Source organism: Lonchura striata, chromosome 16 (genome assembly GCF_046129695.1).
Source record: "Lonchura striata isolate bLonStr1 chromosome 16, bLonStr1.mat, whole genome shotgun sequence".
Lineage (NCBI taxonomy): Eukaryota > Metazoa > Chordata > Aves > Passeriformes > Estrildidae > Lonchura > Lonchura striata.
The window spans coordinates 2,968,588-2,995,373 of NC_134618.1; the positions used below are offsets into that span (position 1 = coordinate 2,968,588).

Below are 26,786 nucleotides of genomic sequence, written 5' to 3' on the forward strand. Positions count from 1 at the left end.
CGGCGGGGCCCGGCCCGGTGGCGGCGCAGAGGCTGCGGGCGGCGGCGGGGACGGGCAGGAGGAGCGCGGCGGGCGCCGTGCGGGGACGCGATGCACTCGCTCTTCAGGAAACGCAACAAAGGGAAATACAGCCCCTCCGTGCAGAAGAAGAGGTGAGTGACCCGGCCCCGGGCAGAGCCGCTCCTCCCGGGACGAGCAGAGCCGCCACCCCGCGGATCCCGTCCCGCAGCATCCCCCCAGCTCCGTGCCGGGGCTGGGCAGAGCTGATCTCCCGAGGAGTGGGAACCCTCCCGAGGAGTCGGAACCCTCCCGAGGAGTGGGATTCCCCCACGTGTGGACACCCTCGAGAGTGAGAACCCTCAGCTGTCGGCTCCGCCCAAGGAATGGGTACCCCTGGAGGTGTGGGCACCACCGAGATGTGGACACCCTTAAGTGTGGGCACCCCCCGAGGAGTGGGCATTCCCGAGGTGGGGGACCCTGAAGTGTGACATCCCCGAGGTGCGGGCACCCTCTGAGTGGTGGGAGAGCCCCTGAGAACCGTGTGGGAACTCCGATTTTTGCCCCCCCCGTGAAGTGTCAGCTCCTCCCGAGCCGGGTCCATCTCCTGCACAGAGGTTGTGTCTCCCAGGTCCCCTCCCATCGCAGCAGCTCCAGCGAGCAGGTTCCTTCGCTTCTCAGGTGTGTCCTGGGTCAGCTCATAGGGAAAAATATTCTGGTTGTTCTGTCCTTCGCCCCTGTTCCCTCGGGATTTGGTCCATCGTCGTTCCCTCGGCTCCCTCGGACGGGCGGGGACGCGTTTCGGTTGTACTGGTTGGTTAAAAAAAAAAAAAAAAAAGCAGCGTGTTGAATGCACCCTGTGAAAGGTCACTGATAAAAGGGAAAAGGTGTAAAAATCCCTCCCCTGGAAGGGTCAGCCTCTCTGGGCTGGACGGTGAACAGTCCCCAGCCTCTGCCTGCACCGGGATGTTTTTCCGAATAGGTGGATGTTGGGATTAATTCAGAGACGCGTCCCCTGTTTCCCAGAGGAGCTGCAGGGGCTCTGGAGCATGTGGAGTGCTCCAGGATTCTGAGTGATTCCAGGATTCATGATCCCAGCCCGTGGCTCTTCATCCCCTCCCATTCCTCTCCACCGGCACCAGCCCTGGCTGGTGGAGTCCGAGCAGCCGCCCTCTCCCAAAAATCCCCCTTGGGAAGGAAGCTGGGGAGCTGCTGCAGGGGCTGAGCACACAGAGAGGGACCGGCCAGCCCAGAAGGCGCCGACCTTGCCCAAGCATTCCCTGGCTGCTCCCTGCCCAGGGAGCGGGGCTGTGGCGCTGGGAGGGCGCTGCCAGGGAGCCTCTGCCCGCTGCTGCCCTGGCACAGCGATCGCGGAGCTCTCTCCTGGCGCTGAGGCTCCAGCCCTGGGCAAGGCTCCCCGGGCAGCCCGGCTGGCTCGGCAGGGCCGCCCAGGCTGCCAAAGCTCGGGGCAGGCTCTGCTGCCGGATCCTGCCCCGGGGAGGGCAAGGCAGGAGGAGACGGGGGTGGCACGGAGCCCTCGGAGGCTCCGCACCTCCCTGGTGGCACCGGCATCGCCCCAGGTGGAGGATGGTGCCAATACCCAGGCGCATTTCTGAACTTCGGGGGGGGTTAGTGGGCGGCTCGAAAGTGAGAAACCCCGCACGGGGCTGGCAGCACAGGACTCCCGGAGCATCGGGACGCTGTGAAGCAGGAGACAGACCTGCAGAGAGCGGGGTGCCCACCGTGGGGCTGCGCTGCCAGCCCTGGGTACCCCGCGCCCTCTCCACCCGCCGGGGATCGGCTCAGGAAGGAAGAAGCTTCCCTCCGCCGCCCTGCCTGCAGCCCAGCGGCCCTGGGCAGGTGCCAAAGCACCTCCGGAGGCTGCGGGCCAGGCCGAAACCTCTGTTTTTCTGGCTGCTGATGGCTGAGGAAGCCGCGCAGGGCTGTGCCCGGGGCCAGCCTCCCTCCCTCCCTGCACCCCGGCTGTCCGTGCACACCTCGGGGAGAGCTGTGCTTATTACCCCAATTTGTTAATTCCTGCCTTGGAGTTTACAAACATCTGCGAATCCAGGGAACACTCCCACCGTGTGGAAACAGCCCCACCATCAAGATGGGGAAGCCGGTGCCGGTGCCCGACCGGTTGAACAACTTGCTGGAGGAGGATTGCGAAGAAGAAGCGAGGAGCTCCTGCCCCGTCCCCTGCTCCGGGCGCTGCCAGGCTCCCAGGCGGCTCCCGCCCAGCTCTGCTGCCAGGAAAACAGAGCAACACTCCTAAAATCAGCCGCCCGCCCCCGCCGGCAGCAGGGACCGCGATTTCGACACCGCGGGAGCCGTGACGGAGCCTTCAAAGCACCGAGGGACAGGGCGAGAGCCCAGCACCGGTTTGGCAAGAGAGGGGCACCGGAGCGTGTCCTGCCGCCCCCGGGAGCCAGGGCCACGGGCTCAGCTCTGCGAGGCAGGGGCTGCCCGGGGAACATCGTCCAGCAGCAGGACAGAGCCTGGAGAGGAGCCGTGGGAGCCTTGGAGGCTTCCTCAGCCTCGGGACAAAGCCTGCCCAGGGTAGGAACACCCCATGAACAGCACTGGCACCCAAGCCAGGTGCTGCAACCTCCCCATGAACAACTCTGTCCCCTGGATGTGACCCTGTCCCAACCCCACAGAGGCCCTCAGCAGCACCAGACTCCAAGTCTCTCCTTAGGAATATCTGCTGCAGCTCTGTGATCTGCCTGGGCTCCAAGCCTCCAGGCTCAGTAGCCATCCCCACCCATCCCTGGGCATCTCCTGGCCTTGGCTGGGGATCCTGGAGGATGATGACATCTCTTGTCTTCTCATCCTGGTGACATCTCTTTTGTCTCAAGGACTTGATTGCTTTATTCTGCTCTCATCCCTGGGTATGGGAAGGCCCTGGGAGTCCAGCCGTGACCGCTGCGTTGTTATGTGGATGTGTGTCCCTGGAAGGGAAGGCACAAGCCTTGAACAAAGCCACAGTGTGGGCAAAACCATCAGCCTCCTTCCACAGCATGTTCCTCAAACACTCGCCATGCTTAGAAAACAGGAGGTTGGCTTCTTTCTTTGATAGCCCAGGCTTGGCAGGTAGAAAACAGTGAGGGAGGTGCCCTCACTCAAGTGCCCAAGGCCAGGCTGGATGGAGCTTGGAGCAACCTGGGATAGTGAAAGGTGTCCCTGCCCATCTAATTCAAACCATTTGATAATTTTATGATAAAAACAGCTCAGCTTTCACAGCTGCTGCTGAAACTCTCCCTCCTGGCAGCAGGAAATTTGTCCATCCTCGGGGTCCTCGGGGTGAGAGCACCCACCCAGGAGCGCTCCCAGCCCTGGAGATCCTCGCCAGTGTCCCTCCCCAGGTAAGAGGGGGTGCAGGCACTGGGACAGCTCTGCCTGCAGGGCTGGCACCCATTTCCAGAGGCTGTTTGGGAGGGCTGGAGTCAGCAGGTGAGTCAGGAGCTGCTCAGGGCTGAGGGCGGAGCGAGCCTCCCATCGCCCGCCCCACTTCTGCCCTCATTTCCATGCAGATTACAAAAAAATATCACCGTTCCTACGAGGGAAGATAAATACAACTGGAGCAGGCTGGGCTGAGCACAGCAACCCTGCTGTCCAGCTACACCCTGACGTGGGCAGCTTGACAGAGCTCTGCTCTGAGTTTTCAGCCAGATCCTAATCTCTCCCAAACCTGAATTTCCGTAGCCAGAGCCCAGCCCTTGTGCTCTCTACCCCGCCACAGTTTCACTCCAGTGTCATTAAATGCAGCACGAGGGAATTTCATGCAGCGGGAGCTGCGGCTGGGGGAGCTTTAAGGACATTTATAGCTCTGTGCTGTGGCCTTCTGGAGGATTCATTCCGTTTAATTCCTCCTAAAGTCGGGCTGACATGGGAGAGCTTCCTATGGAATCCCTGTGAATGGACATTGAATGGGGATGGAATTGAGGGCAGCAGTGGCTGGGCACTGCCTGCTGTGCTGATTGTCCCTCCCAGGTGGGGTCAGACCCATCCTCACCCACCTCCCCTGACCCTGGCCAAGCCATCCCAGCAGGAGAAGCCTCTGGGATGGGGAGGTTTCCTGACAGGAGAGCAGCATCCCCGAGCAGGACAGAGCCCTCCCCACACCCCTCCCAGCAGGGATCAGGCTCACGGGACAAATTCCCAGCAGGAGCCTTCCCAGCGAGCTCGGTCAGCTGGAGCAGTCAAAATTCAGGGGTGTCTGAACGTCCTCCCTTGGAGGGATTAAGGAAACAGCCTCCTTGTTTGGAAAAAAGGAAACGTGAGAAATCAAAGGGATTTTCTACCACCTGCCAGCATCCTGGAGGAACTGATCTCAGGGAGGTTTGCTCCAAAACCCGCTCTTACCAGTGAGGGTGCAACCTAACGAGAAGAGAAAAAGAAAAAGGAATAGAGGAAAAGTCCAGTTTTTAGCAGCAAAGTTTTCACACTACAATAATTATGATCATATTTGTCTGTTGAGAACCTCTCTTAATAAAAATACCCCAACAAATCACAACTAAAATACAAAGAAAAATCACCAAAACCCTAAGAAAACAGAAGAAAGAAAAATCTGAATCCTAAAAGTCCCCGTAAGCCTTCAGAAGCAGCTGAACCCCTGTGAAAGCAAGGTCTTGAGGGCAGAACTGTGGTACATGGATGAAGTGCTGCCTGCCAGGTGCAGTTTCCCCCTGGTCCCTGAGCTGGGAGAAACCCCAAAAGCAGCTCCCATTGCCATGGGAATGACCTGGGGTCCTTCACCCCAGCCAGGCAATGGCACTGACAAAACTCAACTCTTCTGCTGAGCACAGCTTTCCATGAGACAGATCATTTTTTCCTTCCTGACCAGAGAATGTTAAAGTTCTCCAGAAATGGCAAAGCCAGTTTTTCCAGGCTTTTATTTTTTTTTTTTTTTTCATCTCTCAAACAAAGCCTTATCTATTCCAGCAGAGCAGCTCTGCACTCCCCCTGGGCTGCAGCCTGGCAGGGGCTGTGCCCTGGGCACCTTTGGCCCTGGCTCTGCCCAGCCTCGTGCCTGCTGCCCATCCCAGCTGGGCTCTGGCCAAATTCTGCCCTTCTCCCTCCCTCCCTCCCTCCCCAGCTCTGCTCCACTCTCCAGCCACCCCCCCCAGCCTGTTTTTTGGCCCTGGCATCCCTTTGTCTTCCCCTGCCAGCAGCTCTGCTCCAAGCCTGGATGCATCCAGTGCTCTTCCTGACAGCTTCCCAAAAGAGCCACGTCCTGTCAATCCCATCCACACACTTTTCCTGGGACAGCCAAGGCTTCCTCACTGCTTTGGCCAACAATTTGTGCTCCTTCTGCACAGAATCATGGAATGGGTTGCACTGTAAGGGAGCTTCAAGCCCATCTCATCCCATCCCTGACATGGGGACACCTCCCACTGTCCCAGGCTGCTCCCAGCCCTGTCCAACCTGGCCTTGGGCACTGCCAGGGATCCAGGGGCAGCCACAGCTGCTCTGGGCACCCTGTGCCAGGGCTGCCCACCCTCCCAGGGAACAATTCCTAATTCCCAATATCCCATCCATCGCTGCCCTCTGGCAGTGGGAGCCATTCCTCCTTTTCCTGGCATTCCAGCATCCTTGCAGCAGATGAAGCCAAACTCCTCCATCCCTTGGGAGGGAGATTTCAGCCAGGCTTCAGCTTTCCCTGTTTAACACCCAGCTGGATGCAGGGACAGGGCTCCTCCTCTGCTTTATCCACATAGCCCCAGCTGTGCTGGGGACAGGTGGGTAATTAACTGGCCTGGTGGTAATTAACTGGCCTGATATTCTCACACCAGTGATGTCCAAGCTGGTTTATGAAGTGGCACCAAAGTGACAAGATCTTCCAGGAGAGGTTCCCATTCTCTCTTGTTTCTCTGTTAGCTCCTGCACACTTGCAATCCCTGCATTTCCAGCTGCAGTGGAGTGGGTGGAGCACAGCTGAGCTCAGGCCAGGCTGCACGATGCTGCACTTTGGGGTGCAGCACCCATGGGAGTTTTTATGAGAGTTCCCTGTCCCACGGCCTCAGCTGGTGACTCTCCTGTAAACCACAGAGGTGGAGAGAGCAAAGGGCTGCTCTGGGGTGTTGGGAGAGCCCAGCCATGCCCACATCACCTCCCAGCATGTCCCTGCTTGCTCTGGGCAAGGCTGCATTTCTTTGCCCTGGTCACCCACACCTGCAGTTTCTGGATCCCTCCAACACAGGGAATGGCCCTTCCCTGCCCTGCTCCCAGCCCTGCAGGGATGGAGAAGGGATGTCACCGTCCCCGGGTGCCACGGGGCTGGAGGGTGACTCTGCCTCAGCCCTGGAGTCACCGAGGGCAGGAGGGGGGTCCAGGGGCAGCACCCCAGCTTGGGAAGGGGCTGGCAGGGCACAGGTGATGACAGGGACGAGGAGATCTTGTGGCTCCAGCCTGAGAGAGGAGCAGAGAGGAGGGGACTCATCCCTGGCCACACACAACATCCTCACCCCACAGTGGCTCGGCAGAGCCGGTACCTGACGGGGAGGGGCAGGGCTGGGTGCTGCACTCGCTGCTTCAGCACCTGGGATCAGTTCTGCTCATGCAAAGTGAGCAAAAGGCTGGGCCCAGGCTCCAGGCTCAGCTCTCCAGGTCAGCAGCCTGAACCACAGCCACGGATCCAAAAAATCCCTGCCTTAGGTTTATTTCCTCCCCACAATTTGGAGGCTTCAGTCCGAACTAGAACTAGAAAAAGCTCAGACTTCTCCTGGGTTTTAGGATGGTTTTCCCATCCATGCTGCAGATCCACTGAAACCCTGAAGATCCATCCTTGGACTTGCTGGAGCCACTGGGACCAAGGCAGGGCACAGGGAGAGGAGCCAGCAAGAGCTTCCAGCTCGTCCCCAGCTCGTCCCCAGCTCGTCCCCAGCTTGTCCCCAGCTCGTCCCCAGCTTGTCCCCAGCTCGTCCCCAGCTCAGAGTCCAGCTCCCAGCCCTCACTGTGAGCATCCCCAGCTCCCACCTGGGCAATGAACCTCCCTCACCCTCCAAGCTGGGGTGGCCCCCAGTGCACGGCTGGGAGGTGAGGAAGGCTCCTTGGTGGCCACAAGCTCTGCAGGATGCAGGAGATGCCAGCTCTGAGCAACCGTCACCTGAAGAGACCCAAACTCGTGCAGCACATTTCAGTCACCTGCTCCAAACCACTGATGCCACCTGACTTCTGCCCTGCTCTCTGTGAGATGATGAAGGTGGGAAGAAACCCCAAAGTGGAGTTTGAGGAGCTACTTCTACCACTGGAGCAGGAACCAGCCAGCCACATCCCATCTCCCAGTGCACCCTGCACCCTCCAGCTGTGATCATTGAACACAGAATGAGAATCATGCCTGGAATTCTTGCAACCACGACTCCCAGTGACCCCTTCCTTGTCTCCTGTGCCCAGGAATGCCCGTGGATTCATTGCTGCTGGTGCATGAGGTGCCAGGCAGGCAGCAGGCACAGCGATGGGCACAAACCTCCGAGTACCAACCTGATGATGCAGCTTCTATAAAAAGAAAAAAATCAGTGTAAACCATGCCCATACCAGAACTTCCCAGGGAAGTGTGAACATTTCTGGAGCTGTTGGATGCCACAAGGCTCCTGCAGCCCGGGGCAGCTTTGAGGTAGGGAGGAACAAGCCCAGAGCTGGGGTTTGAGTTTGTTCTGCTGCACTGAAGCGACAGCACACGGGGCAGGCAGGAACAGGTCCTGAAACTCAGCACCAGAGTCCTGGGGGAGCTGCAGCACCAACCCTGGGGTCACTTCTGGGCCCTCCCAACACTGAGGGGCTGGAGCAGGTCCAGGGGAGGGAACAGAGCTGGGAAGGGGCTGAGGGAGCTGGGAAGGGGCTCAGCCTGGAGAAAAGGAGGCTCAGGGGGGACCTTGTGGCTCTGCACAGCTCCTGACAGGAGGGGACAGCCAGGGGGGGTCGGGCTCTGCTCCCAGGGAACAGGGACAGGAGGAGAGGGAATGGCCTCAGGCTGTGCCAAGGGAGATTTAGATTGGATTTTGGGAATATTCCTTCATGGAAGGGGTGGTCAGGCACTGGCACAGCTGCCCAGGGCAGCAGTGGGGTCACTGTTCCTGAAAGGATTTAAAAGCCATGTGGAGGTGACACTTGGGGACACGGGTTGGTGGTGGCCTTGGCAGCGCTGGGGGAATGGTTGGACTCAATGTTCTTGGAGGGTTTTCCAACCTTTACAATCCCATGGGATTCTACCTGGGGATGCAGGAACTCTCTGTGCCATGAGCCAGCACTGCTGGGATGCTGCTGCTCCCCCAGCCAGCCCCAACAGCAGCTGACACTTCCAAGTGCCACACAAAGATTCTTCTGCCACCACATAACGAGGCCACTAAGGCTCATATTGAGGTGGTTGGGACTGGACTGAGCCAGCCCAGATGGCAAAGCAGCACAGCTGGGACACCCCAGCCTTGCCAGCAGCCTCAGCTCCCTCTGGCTGCAGGATTTGGGGGGCACACGCTGCTCCTGCCCCGGTCAGGGGTGGGATTGCTGCGGGCAGTGCCTGGCACGCACCCCTGGAGCTGGCCCTGGCACGCTGCAGCCTCTCCTTGCAGCCAAGTGACAGCAACGAGATGAAATGTTTAAAATAACCCCAGCCATGCAGAGGCTGCGTCACGGGTTGTTCTGCCTCTGCTCCAGCTCCGCCGTCCCTGTGCTGGGATGGGAATATTTGGGCTGGCCCTGCACCCTGCCAGCCTGGGAGCAAAACCAGTGCCCAGCACAGGGGAAAGCTCTGCAGGAGATGCCATGGTTGTGATCCCATCCCTTTCCTGGGTTTAAAGGGTGAATAACTCCTTGCAGAGAGGGAAGAGCAGGGCTGCAGGCCATGGGGGCCAGGACCTCCCTGCTGCTCCAGCTCCACTGTTTCCACACTGGACCCCCCTTCTAGGCACAGGATGGGATTGTTGGGGTGTCTGTGCAGGGCCAGGAGCTGATGGTCCTTGTGAGTCCCTTCCAGCTGAGGATATTCTGTGATTCTCTCGCTGTCCTTGCAAAGAGCTCTTCTCTTTCCTGCTCTGAAGCCGGGGGAGGCTCAGGCATCGCTCCCGTTTCCAGCCGTCCCCCACCCCCTCCTGGCCCACTGGCTGAGTATTTTGGACAGTGCTGGAAGGCAGCAGTGAGTCACTCACAGCTGCAGCGCCTGGCAGGCTCGGCTGGCCCCCGGCCACCCCCGGGGTCACGGCACCCCCGGCACCCCCGGCCGCCTCCGTGGGTGACAAGACCCCCGTTCTGTCCCCAGCATCTCCAGCAAAGAGCTGACCGAGCTCATCGAGCGCCTGCAGAAAAATGCGGACCAGGTGGAGAAAAACATCGTGGAGACCGACTCCCGAATGCAAAATGTAAGCCAGGCACGGTCCCACACTCACAGGCTCTCCTCTCCTCTCCTCCTCTCCTCTCCTCTCCTCTCCTCTCCTCTCCTCTCCTCTCCTCTCCTCTCCTCTCCTCTCCTCTCCTCTCCTCTCCTCTCCTCTCCTCTCCTCTCCTCTCCTCTCCTCTCCTCTCCTCTCCTCTCCTCTCCTCTCCTCTCCTCTCCTCTCCTCTCCTCTCCTCTCCTCTCCTCTCCTCTCCTCTCCTCTCCTCTCCTCTCCTCTCCTCTCCTCTCCTCTCCTCTCCTCTCCTCTCCTCTCCTCTCCTCTCCTCTCCTCTCCTCTCCTCTCCTCTCCTCTCCTCTCCTCTCCTCTCCTCTCCTCTCCTCTCCTCTCCTCTCCTCTCCCCTGTGGGTGGCTGCCCAGCCCTGCACTGGGCCCTGGACTGTGATGATCATTTAAGGGTCATTTAAGTGTTATTGGGGTCACCCCCACTCTTGGGAAGAGGGTGGGGGGGTGTTCCAGGCAGCAGGGCCCCGAAATGCCCTGCCCAGGGTCAGGAGTGCAGAGTGGGGTGTGCATCCCAGCAGGGAGCTGGGCTGGAGGAGGAGAGGCCTGAACCATCGTGGTCCCAGAGGATGCATCCTGAGGTGATGCAGCTCCCCAGCCCTTCCCCAGCAGGTGAGATCAGAGCAGCCGTGTCAGGTGGAAGGTTCCTGCCCATGGCCAGGGAGTTGGAGCTGGATGGTCCTTGAGGTCCCTTCCAACCCAAACCATTCCATGAGCCTGTGACAGGAAGTGAGGGGTGGGATGACCTCTTGGCCACCGAGTGGTGACCCTTCCTCCTGTCCCCGTGGCACAGGACCTGCACAAGATCAAGGCGTGCCAGCTGGCGCAGTACAAGGAGCTGACAGCACAGAAACTCTCCGAGTCCGACAAGCTGCTCTACGTGCTGGACGGGGACGCGGCCGTGGCCCGGCACATGAAGCACCCGCAGGGGGACATGATCACAGAAGAGTGAGTGCCACGGGGACACTGTCCCCAGAGCCCTTGGACGAGGGGGAGGCCCTGCAGGGGCTCTGCTCAGTGCTGCCTGCAGTGGGGGTCCCCTGTGCATCCCAGCTCCCGTTAGGGTGTGTGACCCACACCATCCCGGGCACGTGGAGTGTGAGGTGATGGCAGCGTGGCAAGGTGGCACCTGCCCACTGTGCCCCACATTGTGTCAGGTCCAGCCCTGAGCAGCCCCTGGCAGAGGGCAGAGCACAGGAACCTCTGCCCAGCCACTGCACAGCAGAGCTGCTGCCATCCCCGCTGGGCTCTCCCCTAAGGACAGCCCCCCATCAGGGGGTCCTGGAGAGGATCAGCTACACCCACCAATAATGCCAGCTAATGCCAGCCCATGCCCACATCCTGCATCCCAGCCTCACCTTTCCCTTCCCACAGCATCCGGCAGCTGAAGGAACGCGTGGAAAACCTGCGTGTGAAACACAGCCAGATCTACAACTTCCCCCTGCAGCACATCGAGCCCCAGGTCAACTGGTCAACTGTGATCCAGGAGAAACAGGTACCAAGGGGGCCACCAGTGTCACTGCCTGGCCAGTAGCACCAGCCGGGCAGGGACTGCTGCAGCTCCCCATAGAGAAACTGGCTCTTGGAAAACCTCTGGGCAGCTCCATCCTGGGAGCTGCAAAGAGCTGGGTGGCAGGGGAGGGGCAGAGGTGGTGGGACAAGGCCGGCTGCTGTGGCACCAGAGTCAGTGGCACCACTCCTGGCTCAGCATCCCCAGTCACTGCCTGCTTTGGGCTCTACTCCACAGCCTTTATTTTTCATTTTATCCCACTCCCTACACTCTTCCAGCCAGAAGAACTGGTTTTCCCATGGCTGCCCTCCAGCACAGCTGATTTCACCCACACGCTCCTGGGGCATCCACACACTTCAGCCACTGGAGCTCACCCAAGCCCAGCTCCAAGAGGGGTTTCCTAACTCTTGGCAGCCTCACCCCATTCCCCCATTGCTAACCCCAACTCCTGTGCACCCCAGGATGCTCTGAGCAGCAAAGGCTTTGGAACTGACCTGCCGCTGGTCAACAGCCAAGTAGAAGAGCACAACATCTTCCACAACGAGGTCATGGCCATCGGGCCACACATCGTCAAGGAAGGAAGCAAGGTCAGCTCTCCTGCCCTGCTGCCCTGGAGGGTCAGCCCTGCCCTGAGCCCTGGATGAAGGGGAGGGTGTCCCACCATCCCAGGTGCTACAGCCCAGGGCACGTTTGGGTGGGTGCCCAGATCCCCTCCCAGCCTGAGAGCCCAGCATCGCACGCTGGCTCTGGCTTTACAGTGAGGCAAATCCCACAAACCACATCCCCTTCCAGCCAAAACCCTCACCCCTCTGCACCCTCGAGCCCCTGTCAGAGCACCACTCTCCAGCCACCGCTCCTAACCCTTGCCTTGCTCCTCCTCCAGGAAAACATGAGCGACTTCCAAGCCAGATACCAGAAGCTGCTGGTAAGAGCCCCTGGGATCCTGGGGAAGAGCCCTCCTGGAGTGGCCCCTTGTCGGGGTGGCCCTGGGGGACCCACGGAGAGGAGCTTTGGGCTGAGCTGTCCCGTGCCCCTCGGCAGGCCGGCTCCCAGCAGCGGCAGCAGGACCTGAACTCGCTGCAGGATTACATGCAGCGCTGCACCAACAAGCTCTACTGGCTGGATCAGCAGGCCAAGGACAGGACCCACTACGACTGGAGCGACCACAACCTGGACTACCCCAGCCGGCGCCGCCAGTACGAGGTCTGAGCCCCCCGCAGCCTGGCCCTGCTGGGCAAAGGGGAGCTGGACGGGGGCAGGAAATGTTCCCTCTCCCGTGCCTCAGTCTCCCCCAACCCACCGTGAAGGGCTTTGAGATGCGCAGCTGATAGTACAGGGATAGTGAGGTTAATCCTACCTCTGCCAAGGAGAACGTGATGGGGAAGTGTCCCCATGATAGGGACAGCTCCCTCACCCTCCTGTCCTTTATCTCAGCGCTGGCTCGGCAGCAGTCACATCTTTAGCAACATCTGCAAGGGAAGGAAAAGTGAAAGCTGCAGTGGGAGAACAGCACACTGTCTTGTGGAGCTGCTCAGTCCCAGAGCACAGCCAGGGTCCCTTTCCTTTGCGTGGGGATCAATATCTCACCTCTCTCCATCCAGAACTTCATCCACCGGAAGCTGGAGGAGAAGGAGGAGGCCATCAACAAGCTGCACACTGATGGGGATCAATTGCTGGCCCAGAACCACCCCGGGAAGAATGCCATCGAGGTGAGCACCAGGGATGGGTCCCAGCTCTCCACCCACCCTGGAGCATGCAGGACTTGCCCAGCCCTTCTCCTGAGTGGCACCCAGTGCCAGCACCACTCGTGACTTTAGTTCCTGAGATGCCAAAGGAGGAAAAGCCTCCTTCACTTGCAGATGTGTAAACACCACAGGAGGAGGAAAGATAAACCTGAGGAGCTCTTCCCGTCTTCCTCATTCCTGTGGCACATACCTTGTGCCCACCTAGAGAGGATAAACTATGGTGGAACCCTTCCCTGTTTGGTGGGAGGATGGACACAAGGATGTGCCACCTGCACACAGCCTGTGTTCCCATGGGATCATCCCAGCCTTGGGTATTCCCGTCCTGGGCTCCCCCTGAGAGCATCTGGGGGGCTCCAGAAGCAGCCAAAGAGCTGCTCACTCAGGATGGCAACTGGGACTGCCTGGTGGGCAGCTCAGGCTCCTCCTGCCACGGGGGTCCCGCTGATGTCCCCTCCCACCCTGTGCTGCAGGCTCACATCGAGGCCGTGCACGCCGACTGGAAGGAGTACCTGAACCTGCTGATCTGCGAGGAGAGCCACCTCAAGTTCATGGAGGACTTCCACAAGGTACCACATCCCTGGGAGCAGTGACTTGTTGGAGCCCAGAGAGCGGGTGCTGGGTCGTGGGAGATCCTAGAATACAAAAATTCCTGCTGCTGGGGAAATTGAGTAGAAGAGATGGAGTGATCAGGATTTTTAAGGCTAGGAGAGCACCTTGAGCTGATAGAACAGAAGTGATAATTGCTCAGGACTTGCAGGAAGCTTCTGCCCCAGCAGAAGTGTCATGAACCACGGTCGGTGTCAGCTTCCTCGTCCCCAGGACAGCAGAGATCCCTCACCCCCAAACAGGGCATGGGGAGAGCTTGCATGCTCCTCTGGGAAGCAGGACAGGTCCACGTGGGAAGTCCCAGCTGCCACAAGCTGAGGTGTCCCCGGGGAGCCGGGCACAAGGGCTGAGTGTCCCGGCTGAGCTGGGCAGACAGATGTCTGCTGGATAAATGGCATCCGACAGCCAGGGAGGCTCTGCAGGGGAGCAGGTCGGGCTGGATTCCTCTCCCACAGCCTGGGCGTGTTCGCCACCCGATGAGTCTCCTGCCAAAGCTGAGCCACGGTGCCCAGCCCAGGCAGAGCCTTTTGTGGGGATCTGCCAGAACAGCTGCCCCAGGGGATGGTTTGTGTGTGGAAGGGCTTGGCTCTCCCTTCTGCTGGCGCTGGCAGTGGTGGCACCACACACCGTGGTGATGCTGCGCCGGTGAAACAAAAATGAGGGCAGGGAAAGGTGGGACTTAACAACTCTGCATGGAATAAGCTGCTCCTTCCTGGTTCTTGTTTCCTTTGATGTGATGTCCTGAGCAAGGGAAATAGTGATCCCTTGCCTTTCTCCACGTGTTCTAGGTATTCAGATGCCCAGAGCAGCTCCTGGTGGTTGTGTAAAGACCATGCAGGGTCGGCTCCATGTTTCAGCAGGATCCTCTCTCACAAGAAACTTTCCCTCTCTGCAGTTTCAGAAGGACTCCAAGGATGCTCAGGATCTTTTGAAGAAGGTGGATACAGACCTGGACCAAAAATTCAGCCCAGAGTTCAAGGACAGATACCAGCTGGAGTCTCTCCTCCACGAGCTGGATGTGAGTGTCTGCAGGCAGGACTGCAGGGGAGGCAGGGCAGGAGCCACTGTCCCCATGGCACGGGCACAGGGACATCCCTGCCCGTGTGGGCACCTGGCCCAGCTTTCTCCACGGGGAGCAGCAGGGCCGTGCTGCTGCCTCCCCGTGCCCGGCCTTCCCCCAGCTCTTCCTTTCCCCCTGGCTAGAGATTGCCTCTCCCCTAGCAACGTAATTGCTCACTGGGCTGGTTTTTATTTGTTCTCTCATTGAGTTAGCGCTCGTTAAGGGTGGGAGCATAATTAGACCTGCTGCCAGAGGAGGTTGTGGAACTCGCTGTGCTGCAGTGAGCTGGGCTGGAGATCGCCCACTTGGGAAGGGCTGTGCTGGGCCTGAGCCCGAGCCTAAGCCTAAATCCAAGCCCAAGCACGCTGCAGCTGGCCCAGCTGATGCAGGTGTCCCAGGACAGCTGATAACTCTTCCCAAAAGCTGTCCCTTCTCCTCCTGCTTGCTCCATCCCACTCGGCATCTCGGGATCTCCACCTTCAGGGCTAGAAATAGAGCAGCTGTTGGAGAGCCTTGTGACAGGGCTGGAATCAGAGCTGGGAGTGGAGCTATCCACCAACACACAGCCATGCCAGTGCGGGCCGGGCACCAGGGAGCCCTGTCACTGTCCACTGGCATGGCAACCCCCGGGCACGGTCCCAGTCCTCAGCCCGGCTGTAGAAGGAGGCAGGAGTGTGCAGGAGCATCTGGAACAGGAACACAGGGCTGCAGGAGGTGCCTTCAGCACACTCTCTGTCCCGGCTGCATGGGAATGAGCTCCTCCCTGGCTGTGAGAGCCCAGGAGTTCGTTCTTCCCCTGTTTTCCTATTGTTTCGTCTTGTTGCCCCGCGCCAGGACCAGGAGAAGGCCCTGGACAAGTACGAGGCGGTGGTGAAGTCGCTGCAGGAGCGCAGCCAGCAGGTCCTGCCCCTGCGCTACCGCCGGCAGCCGCCGCCGCAGCCCGTCCCGGTGGAGGCGCTCTGCGAGTACGAGGGCGAGCAGGTACGGCCACCCTCGGCCGGGGGATGCTCGGGGGCACGGCACCGGCAGCGGCACCGGCGGAACGAGCGGCTTTCCCCGAGCGTGCTGCTGGCTGCTGCAGCGGGAGCGAGGCAAAGGTCGCCCTCGCCGCGGTGGGAAGAGCCGGTTTCGCAGCCGAGGGGCAGGGGGGATCTGGGGGAAACGCAGCCTCGCTGCCTCTCACCCAGCCCGGGGATGTTGCGACAGCACAGCTCTGTCACATTCCCACGCTCCCGGAGCGTGTTCCCGGCCAAAGGAGCGCCCCGCCGCCGCCCGTATCCCTGATGCCCACCGCCACCGGCTCAGCGGGGCTGGCCACAGCCACCACGGCGGCGGCAGGCGTGGGACAGGGGCCAGCAGCTCCAGCCAGCTCAGCTGCCTGCTTCTCCGAAAAGGAGAGGCAGGGCACGGCCCTGGAAACGCCTCCTCATCTCTGCCCGAGTGGGAGCCCGCTGGCCGTGGCTGTCGCAAGAGGCGCGCTCGGTGCGGGCAGGCTGCGGGCGCAGGAGGGGCTGGCGCGGGGCAGAGCCGCGGGGCGGCCCGAGCGGGCCCGGGGCCGTGCCGGCCCTGCCTCCGCGGCCCGGCCGGCGGCTCCGGCCGTGCTGCTGTGACCGGTTCTGTCCCCAGGGCCAGATCAGCCGCGGAGCGCACTACACCCTGCACAGGAACAGCGGCGACGTTTGGGAAGTGGCCGACGGCGCAGGAGACACCATCAGCGCCCCCGGGGTCTGCTTCATGATCCCCCCGCCCGACCCAGAAGCGATAGCCCTGGCAGAGCAGTACGTGCCCGCTGCCCTGCCCCAGCCCCGGATCCGGGCTGGATCCCCAGGGTCCTGCCCCATTCCCACACTGAAGCCCTGCCTTGGGGAAGCCTCGGGCTCCCTCCCGGAGGGATTCCTGGCCCTTCCTGCTAGCCCACAAAATCCCACCTGGCAAACGGGGGGCCGGCTCAGAGCCCCCCAGGCTCCCCCTGCTCTGGGGGGTCATTATGGCAGGGGGAGCTGCCCACCCTGCCCTCGGCAGGCAGGTACCTGCCTGCCTGCCTCTCCCCTGTTCTAATGAAGATGCTGCTCTACCCCAACACGGGGTAAGGGTGCTTTTTCCCCCACCTGCTTCATGGCTGCCTCGAGGGAGCAGCCCCCACAACCTCTCCAGAACTGGAGCTCCTTCCTGGAGCAGTGCCAGGGTGGTGACGGGGTGATGGAGAGGCTGAGGGTCTGACTGACCTCCTGCTGTCCCGTTTTGCAGAATTGCCAAGCTCTATGTGACCGTGAAGGAGAAGACCAACAACTGCAAGAACGTTCTCCAGCAGCGCTATGAGGGGCTGAAGGCAGACAGCATCGGAGGTGTGGGACAGGAGGGCAGCCTGGGGCACAAAAAGGCTTGAACTTAGGTGGTAGAGCATTTTATGGGGATGTTCCCATCTCCTCAGGGTCCTGGGGACAAAGTGCTGGGTGGGTGGGGGGCAGAGCAGCCAGGCTGTGGTCACAGCAGGCCAGGCTCAGCGAGTGCAGTAGGATGAGGGCTTGGCACTCAGCAGTGGGACTGAGCCCACACCCAGCTCCGACCAGCTTTAACCTGGTCTCCTCTTGTTGTCCAGATGCTGCATCAGTTCGGGGACGCCAGCTCCTGGCAGGGCTGGAGAAAGTCAACAGTGACCTGGACAAGCAGGAGAAAGCAATAACAGCGAACCTGCGCCCGCCGCTGGAGCAGAGCCGGGCAGTGCAGGACAGCACCGAGCGCTCCAAGGATCTCAAGGTGGAGCTGAGGGACGGTGCCTGGCAGAGACCGTGCTCCCAAAGGCTCTCCAGCAGGGTTCTCAATAGCCAAGGGTGCTCAGAGTGCTGCCTGAGCCCTGCAAATGGGGTGTGGAGCCATGCTCACAGCTTCTTCCAGTAGAGATGGGGAGCAGCCCTATGAGCAGCCTCAGAAGCCCACAACCTTTGCCTTGCTTCTGGCCCAGCTCATGGGAGCAGGTGGTGGCTGTGAGGATGAGAGAGGAGCCCTCAGGTTTTGATCCTGCCTATCATCTGAGCACAGTTAGCTTTGCCACCACTATCACCAGCTCAGAGAGGAACAGGAAAACCCTTGTGATCCAAGGCAATTTCTCCTTGTGGGCCTGCTCCTCCAGGCTCCAGTGCTAGTAGCATCCAGCTCCTTTCCTCTTTTTCAGACCCCTAATTAAGCCAGGCTCCGTGCCACAAACCTCCCTTGGTTTAGGAGGAAGTTCAGGTCCTGGTTACATCACTTGCCCAGGGCTGTGTCAAAATCCAGGTGCTACCACAAGAGAAAGCAAATTGCCCAACTGCCTGCAGCACTTTGATGTCCAGGCAAGGATTCTCTGTCTGTCAGAGCCCAACAGCCCAGATGAACACAGCAGGTCCCTGACAGAGCCAGAGCTGCTGGGAACCACTCCCCAGCTGGAGTTTCCCCGCTAAGGAGAGACAGGTCAAAAGAAAGTCAGCCAAAAATATCCTTTTGTGCTCTGCAGGGCTGCAAGGCACCTTCCACCAAACACAAATCCTCAGCCTTGACTTCCTTCCTCCTCTGTAGCCACCAGGTCCTGGCTCAGCTGCTCTAAAGCTTTGTTCCTCCTGCAGAACATCACCAACGAGGTCCGTCGGATCGAGCCTGAGAAAACGAGGAAGATCCAGGAGTGCGAGGCCTTCATCGAGTCCGTGCCCAACACGGGCAGCGCGACCCTGGTGAGGAACAAGGTGGAGAACACCAATAAGAAGTACGAGCGCGTGGTGCAGCTGCTCAGCGCTGCCCAGGAGAAGTAAGTCACGGCTTCAATCCCAGCTTGAGCCTGACCTAGGGCAGGATCCTGCAGGAGGAGGGTGCAGGAGTGCTTAAACACCTTCTCGTGTCCTTGCAGAGTTGAGGTGGCCACAAGCCTGGAGAGGAGCCTCCAGCAAGGCCGAGACCTGCTGTCAACCTATGAGAACAAGCTGGTCATAGATGACACGGTACCGGAGGACTTGAGGGTGGTGGACAGGAAGAAGGAAGAGCTGCTGGTAAGTGTCCCACCCTGTTTGTGTGCTGCACCTGCACAAACACTTTCCAAAGCTGTGGTGATTTCTGCTCAACTCACAAGCTTGGATCTGCTGGTGACAGGATGGGCTCCTCCAACTGGGGGCGAGAACTCACCTTGACTGCAGTGATCCCCACCTACTTCAGACACAAACACCTCCCATCCTCAAATCCAATCCAACACAATCCAATCCAATGCCACCTGAAGTCTTGTGATTTGATGAAAGGACTAATGCAGATTGATTCCCTCACTCCCTCTCTAATGGTGAGACCCTCCCACAGTAGAGCTGTGTTCAGGTCTGGAGTCCTCAGCACAAGAAAGTCATGGACCTGTTGGAGCAGGTCCAGAGAAAACACTCCAAGGGCTGGAGCCCCTCTGCTCTGGAGCCAGGCTGGCAGAGCTGGGGGTGCTCACCTGGAGAAGAGAAGGCTCCAAGGAGTCCTTAGAGCCCCTTCCAGGGCCTAAAGGAGGCTTATAAAAAAGAGGGAGAGAGACTTTTTACATGGGCAGATACTGACAGGACAAGAGGATTGGTTTTAAACTAAAAGAGGAAAGATTTGAATTAGATATTGGGCAGGAATTGTTCCCTGTGAGGGTGGGCAGGCCCTGGCACAGGCTGCCCAGAGCAGCTGTGGCTGCCCCTGGATCCCTGGCAGTGCCCAAGGCCAGGCTGGATGGGGCTTGGAACCTGGGACAGTGGGAGGTGTCCCTGGACATGGTGGGGATAGAATGAGATGAGCTTTAAGTTTTTTCTAAACTAAAACCTTCCTTCATTCTTAGAGAAGTGAAGGATAAAATGGTCTGGGAAAAGCAACACAGTGGCCCGATTCTGGAAAGATGGGCCTGGCAAGGCTTTGAGAACAGTTATTGCTTGGAAAAACTTCCCAAACTGGCAATTCTTCTGCTATAGAAAGACCAAGAACTGGCTAGACCAGAATTTTCTGTGCTCCTTCAGCTTTTCCATCAAATCCCAAGTTCAGACTAACATGGAAGAGCTTTCACAGTTGCTGCACTGGCAAGAACAGGATCTAAGCTTTGCATGAGGTTCAGCAGCAATTTTGCACATTGCACGGTTACTTTTAAAGGTCAGCAGGTCGAGGAGGGAATAAGAGGTAGTTTTTCTCCCTGTCAGCTGTACCAGGTGGTTCTGCTTACCATGAAAGCCTTGAACTTGTTTTTTTTCCACAACAGGTGGCACTGCTGCAGCTCAGCCCTGCAGCTCCAGTGCAGTTGCTGGAGTCAATGTGGGTGATAACAGTGTGAAACCCCAGAGAATCCCCCTCTCCTGCTTCCTCCCCACAGGCCATGGGCAGTGAGCTCCAATCCAAGAAGTTCCTGCTCAGTGAAGCCGAGCAGAACCTGCAGAGGACCAAGACGTGCTCCAACACCCTGGCCAGCAAGTTCCAGGAGCACTGCCCCGACATCGAGCGCCAGGAGGCAGAGCTCTACAAGCTCAACCAGCGCTTCAACAACCTCAGCAAGCAGATCGACCACAGGTGAGACTCCAGCAGTCCTCTGCTCCTCCTTCCAGGAGTTTGCTGGGCAGGTGGAACCACACTGGAATTGGAGGAGGCACAACGCCGTCCTGGGAAGGAGGAGTTGCAGAAGGGCTTCCAGGGAGGTCTGAGCAGGAAGAGGGAGAGGTTGCTGGCACGGGCTGGCTGGGTAGAGCTGGGAAAACAAGGATGAGTTGCAACAGAGGTGCCAAGAGAACAACTCCGGCTCAAATCCACGTTTGTAGGAGCAGGGGAAGCGGGATGGGTGAAGAGGTGTCTGCAGCAGGCACAGGAGTTGGGACAGGACTGAAGCTGAGCTGCTTTCCCCCACAGAACACAAACCCTGCAGAAAGCAAGAAGTGCCTACTCCAACTACCGCACCAACTACGACAAGGTGAACCAGTTCCTGTGCAACATCCCCAACTACGAGCCCCAGGAGACTGACAACATCCAGCAAGTGGAGATGAAGCTCAAGAGCCAAGCGGTAATTCCCAGAGCACCCCGGGCTCCACAGGGAGAGAAGAGGGAACAAGTCTAAAAGAAACAGAGCTTAGATAACTTCTGAACATCAAATAGAAAAATATAAATGTTTATTAGATTTATTCTTGCGCTCTAAGGGGCCGTGGTCCTCCTGTTGCCTTGTTTGCACAAAGCAGGGCTGCTCAAGGAGGTTGGAATTCTCAGGGTTGTAAATTTAATGGTAACCCCTAAAAAGGCTGAAGGATGCATTTGGATGTTGTGTTCCCTCTGACCTGTATCTCCGTGCACCCAGGCACTGCTCAGTGACATTGCAAGCAAGGAACAGGAGGTGCAGAAGGTCTCTGCCACAGCTCAGCAGTACCAGCAGGCAGTGAAGGTAAGGACTGAAATTCTGCCTGTGAGAGAACAGAGAAACAGAGTATTTGGGGTTAGAAGAGACCCTAAAGCCCAGCTCATTCCATCCCCTGCCATGGGCAGGGACACCTCCCGTTATCCCAAGTCACTCCAAGAGCCATCCAGCCTGGCCTGGGACACTTCCAGGGATCCAGGGGCAGCTACAGCTTCTCTGGGCAACTGGTGCCAGGACCAATTCCTTCCCAGTATCCCATCTAACCCTGCCCTCTACCAGTGGGAAGCCATTTCCCCTTCTTCTTGCACTACAGGCCCTTGCCCCCAGTCCCTCTCCAGCTCTCCTGGAGCCCCTTTAGGCCCTAGCAGGGCTCTGAGATCTCCCTGGAGTTTCTCCTCTCCAGGTGAGCACCCCCAGCTCTCCCAGCCTGGCTGCAGAGCAGAGGGTGGGGTTTTGTGGCCTTCCCAAAAAATGGGTCAAGGGGTGAAGTCGTTAAAGTCAGGGCAGCTTAGGAGGAGCCTGTGTGTGAAGGGGATGCAGTAATTTCACATTTCTCCTGGGAATGTCTTTCCACAGGACTACGAGCTGGAGGCTGAGAAGCTGCGGTCCATCCTGGACCTCGAGAACGGCCGGAATGGCTACACCAGCAAGAAGCCCAGGCTGCAGTCCCCAGCTGCCAAAGTGAAGGAGGAGGTAAGTCAGGGCTGGCCAGAGGAGAGCTAAAGCACAGGGCAGCTCGCTGGGACCACAGGGGGTTTGCAAACATCTACATTTACTGTGGGGACCTTGGTCCCACAGGGAACCACAGGGAAGGGCAGGGAATCAGGAGGAAGTGATTTTTCATCATTTTTTTGAACTGGGCTGGCCAGAATGAGGGAGGGAAAATACCGGATTTAACACTTCTGGAAGGAAAAAGGAGGAGAAAAGCCAAAAACCTGTAAGTTTTTCCCTTCTCTAGACTTTCAGAGAGATTTCACCACCAAAGATAGAAATACTTACAGTGAGATGAGGCCACGAGCTACTTACTTATGCAGGATCTGTTTGCTACCTGCCTCAAACTCATCCTGCCTATAGAAGAAGGCAAAAGTGCCCACCTGGTTCTTCCTCAGCTTCCTCACCTGCTTCTTACTGCACCTGTTTTTGCTTGAGTAGAAAAATCACAATATGACCGTGAATGTGTCTGTGCATGAGAATCCCTCTCCCTCCCCCAAAACTCAGCAGTTCACTGCTGTAGGTTTTTAGAGAAGCACCCAGAACTACCAGTTTAGGGCCTGATTATTTCTGGCCTTCTCAAGCTCTTCCCAACACGTTTTTGCTCTGCAGGAAGCTGTTCTGGCAGCCAAATACACAGAAGTGAACGCTGTGAACAAGCAGAGGCTGCAGAACCTGGAGTTTGCCCAGAGCCTCCTGCGGCAGGTGAGTGACCACAGGAGCAAGGTGATGCTGAAGGACACACGTGTAGGACCCGAGGACACGTGTCAACGGCACACGTGGGGTTCTGCCAATACAGGCTGACCTGGGAACAAGTCTAGCTGGTGTCTTGTCCCCCTGAATCATTAATCAGCACTTAAATTGCACAGACCACCCCCCAGTCCCATTGCCCACTCATCCTAGGAAGCTCCACATAGTTTTTAACTCTTTTTTTGCCATTCTGTGGCAGAAAGGACTTCTCAGGCTGGGAGCCTGCGGAGAGGTCCGTTTGCAAATGCACCCTGCTCAGAGTTTGCCAGAGCTCAACTCCCTCCTGTTGCTTTGTTGGAGGCACCGATCTCCTGGTCTGGGTCAGGAACAGTGTGGCCAGCAGGACCAGGGCAATGACTGTGCCTCTGTGCTGGCACTGCTGAAGCACCTTGAGTTCTGGGTCCAGTTCTGGGCCCCTCATGGCAAGAAGGACTTGGACTGGAGCGTGTCCAGAGAAGGGAACAGAGCTGGGAAGGGGCTGGAGCCCCAGGAGGGGCTGAGGGAGCTGGGAAGGGGCTCAGCCTGGAGAAAAGGAGGTTCAGGGGGGACCTTGTGGCTCTGCACAGCTCCTGACAGGAGGGGACAGCCAGGGGGGTTGGGCTCTGCTCCCAGGGAACAGGGACAGGACAAGGGGAAACAGAGAGAATCAGGTTAAACATCAGGAGAAATTTCTCCACTGAAAGGGTGGTCAGGCCTTGGAAGGGGCTGCCCAGGGAGGTGTCAGATGTGTTCCACCGTTCCTGGAGGTGTCCAAGGAACGACTGGACGTGGCACTCCATGCTCTGGGCTGGCTGGCAAGGTGGGGATCAGTCACAGGTTGGACTTGATGATCTTGGAGGTCTTTTCCAACCTAAATGATTCCGTGATTCTGTGATGATAAGCACCAAAAGTGTGATTAACTGGATTTTTTGGACTAATTTTTTTTGATCCTATTGCCAACAACAGCAGCCAGAGATTCAGGTGACACAAGACTCTGCCCAGACCAAAAAGTCTGTAAGGCCTGTGGAAGAAGTCTGGAAGTTGAAGAAAGAGCTTGAGGATGAGACTCAGCGTCGGCAACAGCTCGAGGCGGAGATTGAAGCCATTCAGAACAACATTGTCCACCTGCAAAACCAGAAGCCCCAAGAAACCGTGGTGAAGAAAGAACTGGTGAAGAAGGTACCTGACCCCCAGCTGGAGGAGAGTTTTCACAGACTGCAGCAAAACCTGGCAGAGGAGCAGCGCAAGAACCAGGCGCTCCAGGATGAGCTGGAGGCTCTTAAAATCCGGCTGCGAGTCCTGGAGCACGAGAAGAGGGAAGGAGGGCAGGAGTACATAGTGAAAGAGGTGCTGAGGATTGAACAAGATAAGGCTCAAGCCGCTGAAATCCTGAAACTCAAAGAGGAACTGGAAGAGCTCAGGAGGCAGGAAGGGACAAGGGAGAGTGAAGTCATCCTCTTACGCCAACAAATTGCTGTGCTGTCCAGTGAGAAGAACAAAGAGCAGGAGAAGGTGACGGAGAAGGAGGTGCTGAAGCTGCAGAACGATCCCCAGCTGGAGATGGAATTCCGGATGTTGCAGGAGACCAAGGAGAGGGAGAGCGCCCTTCGGCAGAAGCATGAGGAAGAGCTCAGCTTCCTGCAGGACAAGCTCAAGCGTCTGGAGAAGGAAAGAGCCATCGCTGAGGGCAAAATCACCGTCAAGGAGGTGCTGAAGGTGGAGAAAGATTTGGCCATTGAGAGGGAGGTGAACGAGCTCCGGCGCCAGTACGAAGATGAGAAGTCCAAGGGCCGCTCCAACGAGCGGGAAAAGGCTGAACTGCTCAGGAAGATCCAGCTGCTGGAGGAGGAGAACTCCAAGGTGGTCGTTCAGGAGAAAGTGCGTGAGATTGTGCGCCCAGACCCCAAGGCTGAGAATGAAGTTGCCAACCTTCGCTTGGAGCTGGTAGAGCAGGAGAGGAGGTACCGCGGTGGGGACGAACAGCTGAAGAGCTGCCAGAACGAGCTGGCTGCTCTGAAGAACAGGGGGCCTCTGGTAGAAGTCAAAGAAGTCATTAAGGAGGTCATTAAGTACAAGAATGATCCAGAAACCGAAAAGGAGCTACAGCGACTCCGGGAGGAAATCATAGAAAGGACTGGAGCTATCGAAAGAGCTGACCTGGAGATCTACCAGCTGAAACAAGAGATACAAGCTTTGAAAGACACCAAACCTCAAGTGCAAATGAAGGAAGTTGTTCAAGAAATCCTCCAGTTTCGGGAAGACCCCAAGACTAGAGAGGAGGTAGAGTCGCTGCGAGTGCAGCTGGCAGATGAACAAATGAAGCACATCGACCTGGAGAGGGAACGGCTTCTCCAAGAAGAAAAAGTAAGACTGAAGGAGGAAGAACTTTCCCAAGTGAAGGAGAAAGTGGTCCAACAGGAAGTAGTGAAGTATGAGCAGGATCCTTCCTTGAAAGCTGAGGTGAACTCCTTCTCGCAGAGCATCGAGAGCGAACTGAAGCAGATTGACAGCCTCCGTGAAGAGCTGCGCAAGCTGCAGAGGAGACGCTCCGAGCTGGAACGGCAGCTCGAGGAGCTGGAGAAGGAGAGACAGGCCCGCAGGGAGGCCGAGCTGGAGGTGCAGAGGCTCAGGATCCGGCTGAGCGAGCTGGAAGAACAGGAAAGAGAAACGACAGAACGAGTGACTGTGAAACAGAAAGTGATCCTTCAGCAAGATCCCCAGCAGGAGAAGGAGCACTCCCTCCTCAAGCTGGAGTTAGAAGAAGAGAAGCACCGCAGACAAGTCCTGCAAACCGAGCTAGAAGCCCTGAGAAAGAAGCTCCTTTCTTTGGAGAAGATGGAGGTCAAGGAGAAAGTGGTCTTTTCAGAGAGTGTCCAAGTGGACAAAGGAGACACGGAGTACGAGATTCAAAAGCTGAAGAGCAACCTGGAGGAAGAAAGTAGGCGCAAGAGGGAGCTGGATGCAGATCTCAACCGCCTGGAAACCAGGCTGTCCGAGGTGGAATTCAACAACTCCAAGTCATCAAAGGAGCTAGACTTGTTAAGGGAGGAAAACCACAAGCTCCACCTCGAGAAACAGAACCTACTGATGGAAACAAGGAGACTGCAGTCAGAGATTGAACTCACCGCAACAGAAGCTCAGGATTTAAGAAACATGACCCATGTGGACAGTGGAATAAACCTGGACTCCAGGTTCCAAGCTTTGGAAAGAGAGCTAGAGGATCTGAAGCAGTTGTCCAGAGAAAAAGATGCAGAGATTGAGCAACTCCAGAATCGCCTGAAGACAGTGGCTATCAAGAGGGAGCAACGGGAGAACCACCTGAGGCGCTCCATCGTGGTCATTGACCCCGACACAGGAAAAGAGATGTCTCCAGAGGAAGCTCACGTGTTTGGCCTCATTGAATGGAGCCTGTTTGTCAAGCTGAAGAGCCAGGAATGTGACTGGGAGGAGATCTCAATAAAGGGTCCCAATGGGGAATCGTCTGTGATCCTCGACAGGAAGTCTGGCAGGGAGTTCTCCATCGAGGACGCCCTGAAGAGCGGGAGGCTCACCACGGCCCAGTACGACAGTTACCTCAACAAGGAGATGTCCATCCAGGAGCTGGCAGTCTTGGTGTCCGGAAGCAATTACACAGCGCTCGCTCCACTTTAGAAACTTCACTTCAAGAGCAGCCAGTCAGAGCTGCAGCACCTTGCAGACATCCAGATCACTGCAAAGCCTCGCCCTCCTTTGCGTCTTCCAAACTGCTACAGCCTCTGCCCCAGCCATGCTATGCAGCCACACCGCTTGTTGTCACACGCTGCAGAAACCACCACCAGTAGTGGAAAACATCTGCCAACCTCCTGAAACCCCTCTTCCTCCCTGCCTACCAGAAAACAAGAGAAAGCCTTAGGACAGCGAAGTGCCTCAAATCCAAAATACTCAGTAGAACCTGCAGTTTCCTCGACTCCTACTCACATAGTCGTGTACGAAGCCGTGTCAGGAGACTGAAGGTCCAGGTGACTCCGAGGTGACCAGCAGGAGCTGGTTACATCAGCTGCATGTCGATAAGCCAGACAGTCCCACCATGAACAACTGACTCAATGATGGGCTCGTCCTCTGAGAAAACCAGCTGGGTGGAAGCCAAGGTTTCAGCCCAGGATCAGCACGTCAAGACTCACCAGCATTTGTTCACCTCTGTGCCTGTGCTGCTGGGGAAGAATGAAGGTGTACTTGGATGGCACCAGCCATTGATCCAGGAGGAGCATTCACACACCCCAGAGGTGAAGGAGAAGGACATGAAGAGATGGCAGAACCACCAGACACAAGGACTTGCGCACAGCATGCACGGGAACCCAGTGCAGAGGGCCTCCCACAGACAGCTCCTTCACTCGTGGGTAAAAGCTGTTAGTGCTGGTGTTTTCCTGGATGGAGTTACATGCAGCTACATGTTTCATTTACTTGTGTAAGGGAATGGGGAATAGAGGGGAATTCTATTTATAGTACAAAATAAAAATGCAGTGGTTCCAGTCAGAAGGTGTTTGGCCTTTATTATGGCAGCTCCTGATATTTGGCTGTACAAGAAGCTGCCATTTAGGAGTCAGAATTAAAACACTAAGATTATTCATTTTAGCTGTTGGCTCTTTTCCAAAGGGAAATTGCTGGAGCAGCATTGAAGCTGGGACTAATGAGCAGCATTAGA

The 26,786-nt window shown here is 57.7% G+C and overlaps 1 protein-coding gene across 1 annotated transcript; it reads left to right on the forward strand.

Moving 5' to 3' along the window:
• PPL (periplakin) lies at positions 1-26,620 on the forward strand. The gene is made up of 22 exons (XM_077786787.1): positions 1-152; positions 9,251-9,350; positions 10,180-10,334; positions 10,761-10,881; positions 11,358-11,483; positions 11,780-11,821; positions 11,938-12,099; positions 12,498-12,605; positions 13,112-13,207; positions 14,143-14,265; positions 15,142-15,288; positions 15,934-16,085; positions 16,555-16,652; positions 16,907-17,064; positions 17,907-18,085; positions 18,185-18,323; positions 19,643-19,836; positions 20,170-20,320; positions 20,609-20,692; positions 21,242-21,358; positions 21,989-22,081; positions 23,072-26,620. The coding sequence occupies exons 1-22, from the start codon at positions 91-93 to the stop codon at positions 25,754-25,756; spliced, it is 5,292 nt and encodes a 1,763-aa protein (XP_077642913.1). The 5' UTR covers positions 1-90; the 3' UTR covers positions 25,757-26,620.
• The last annotated feature ends 166 nt before the right edge of the window (positions 26,621-26,786 follow it).

Bases quoted from the DNA above. Each gene is read 5' to 3' on its own strand.
- PPL (XM_077786787.1), top strand. From the start codon at position 91: ATGCACTCGCTCTTCAGGAAACGCAACAAAGGGAAATACAGCCCCTCC. The intron at 9,351-10,179 runs GTAAGCCAGGCA...CCCGTGGCACAG, and splicing joins CCGACTCCCGAATGCAAAAT to GACCTGCACAAGATCAAGGC. The intron at 12,100-12,497 runs GTCTGAGCCCCC...CTCTCCATCCAG, and splicing joins GCCGGCGCCGCCAGTACGAG to AACTTCATCCACCGGAAGCT.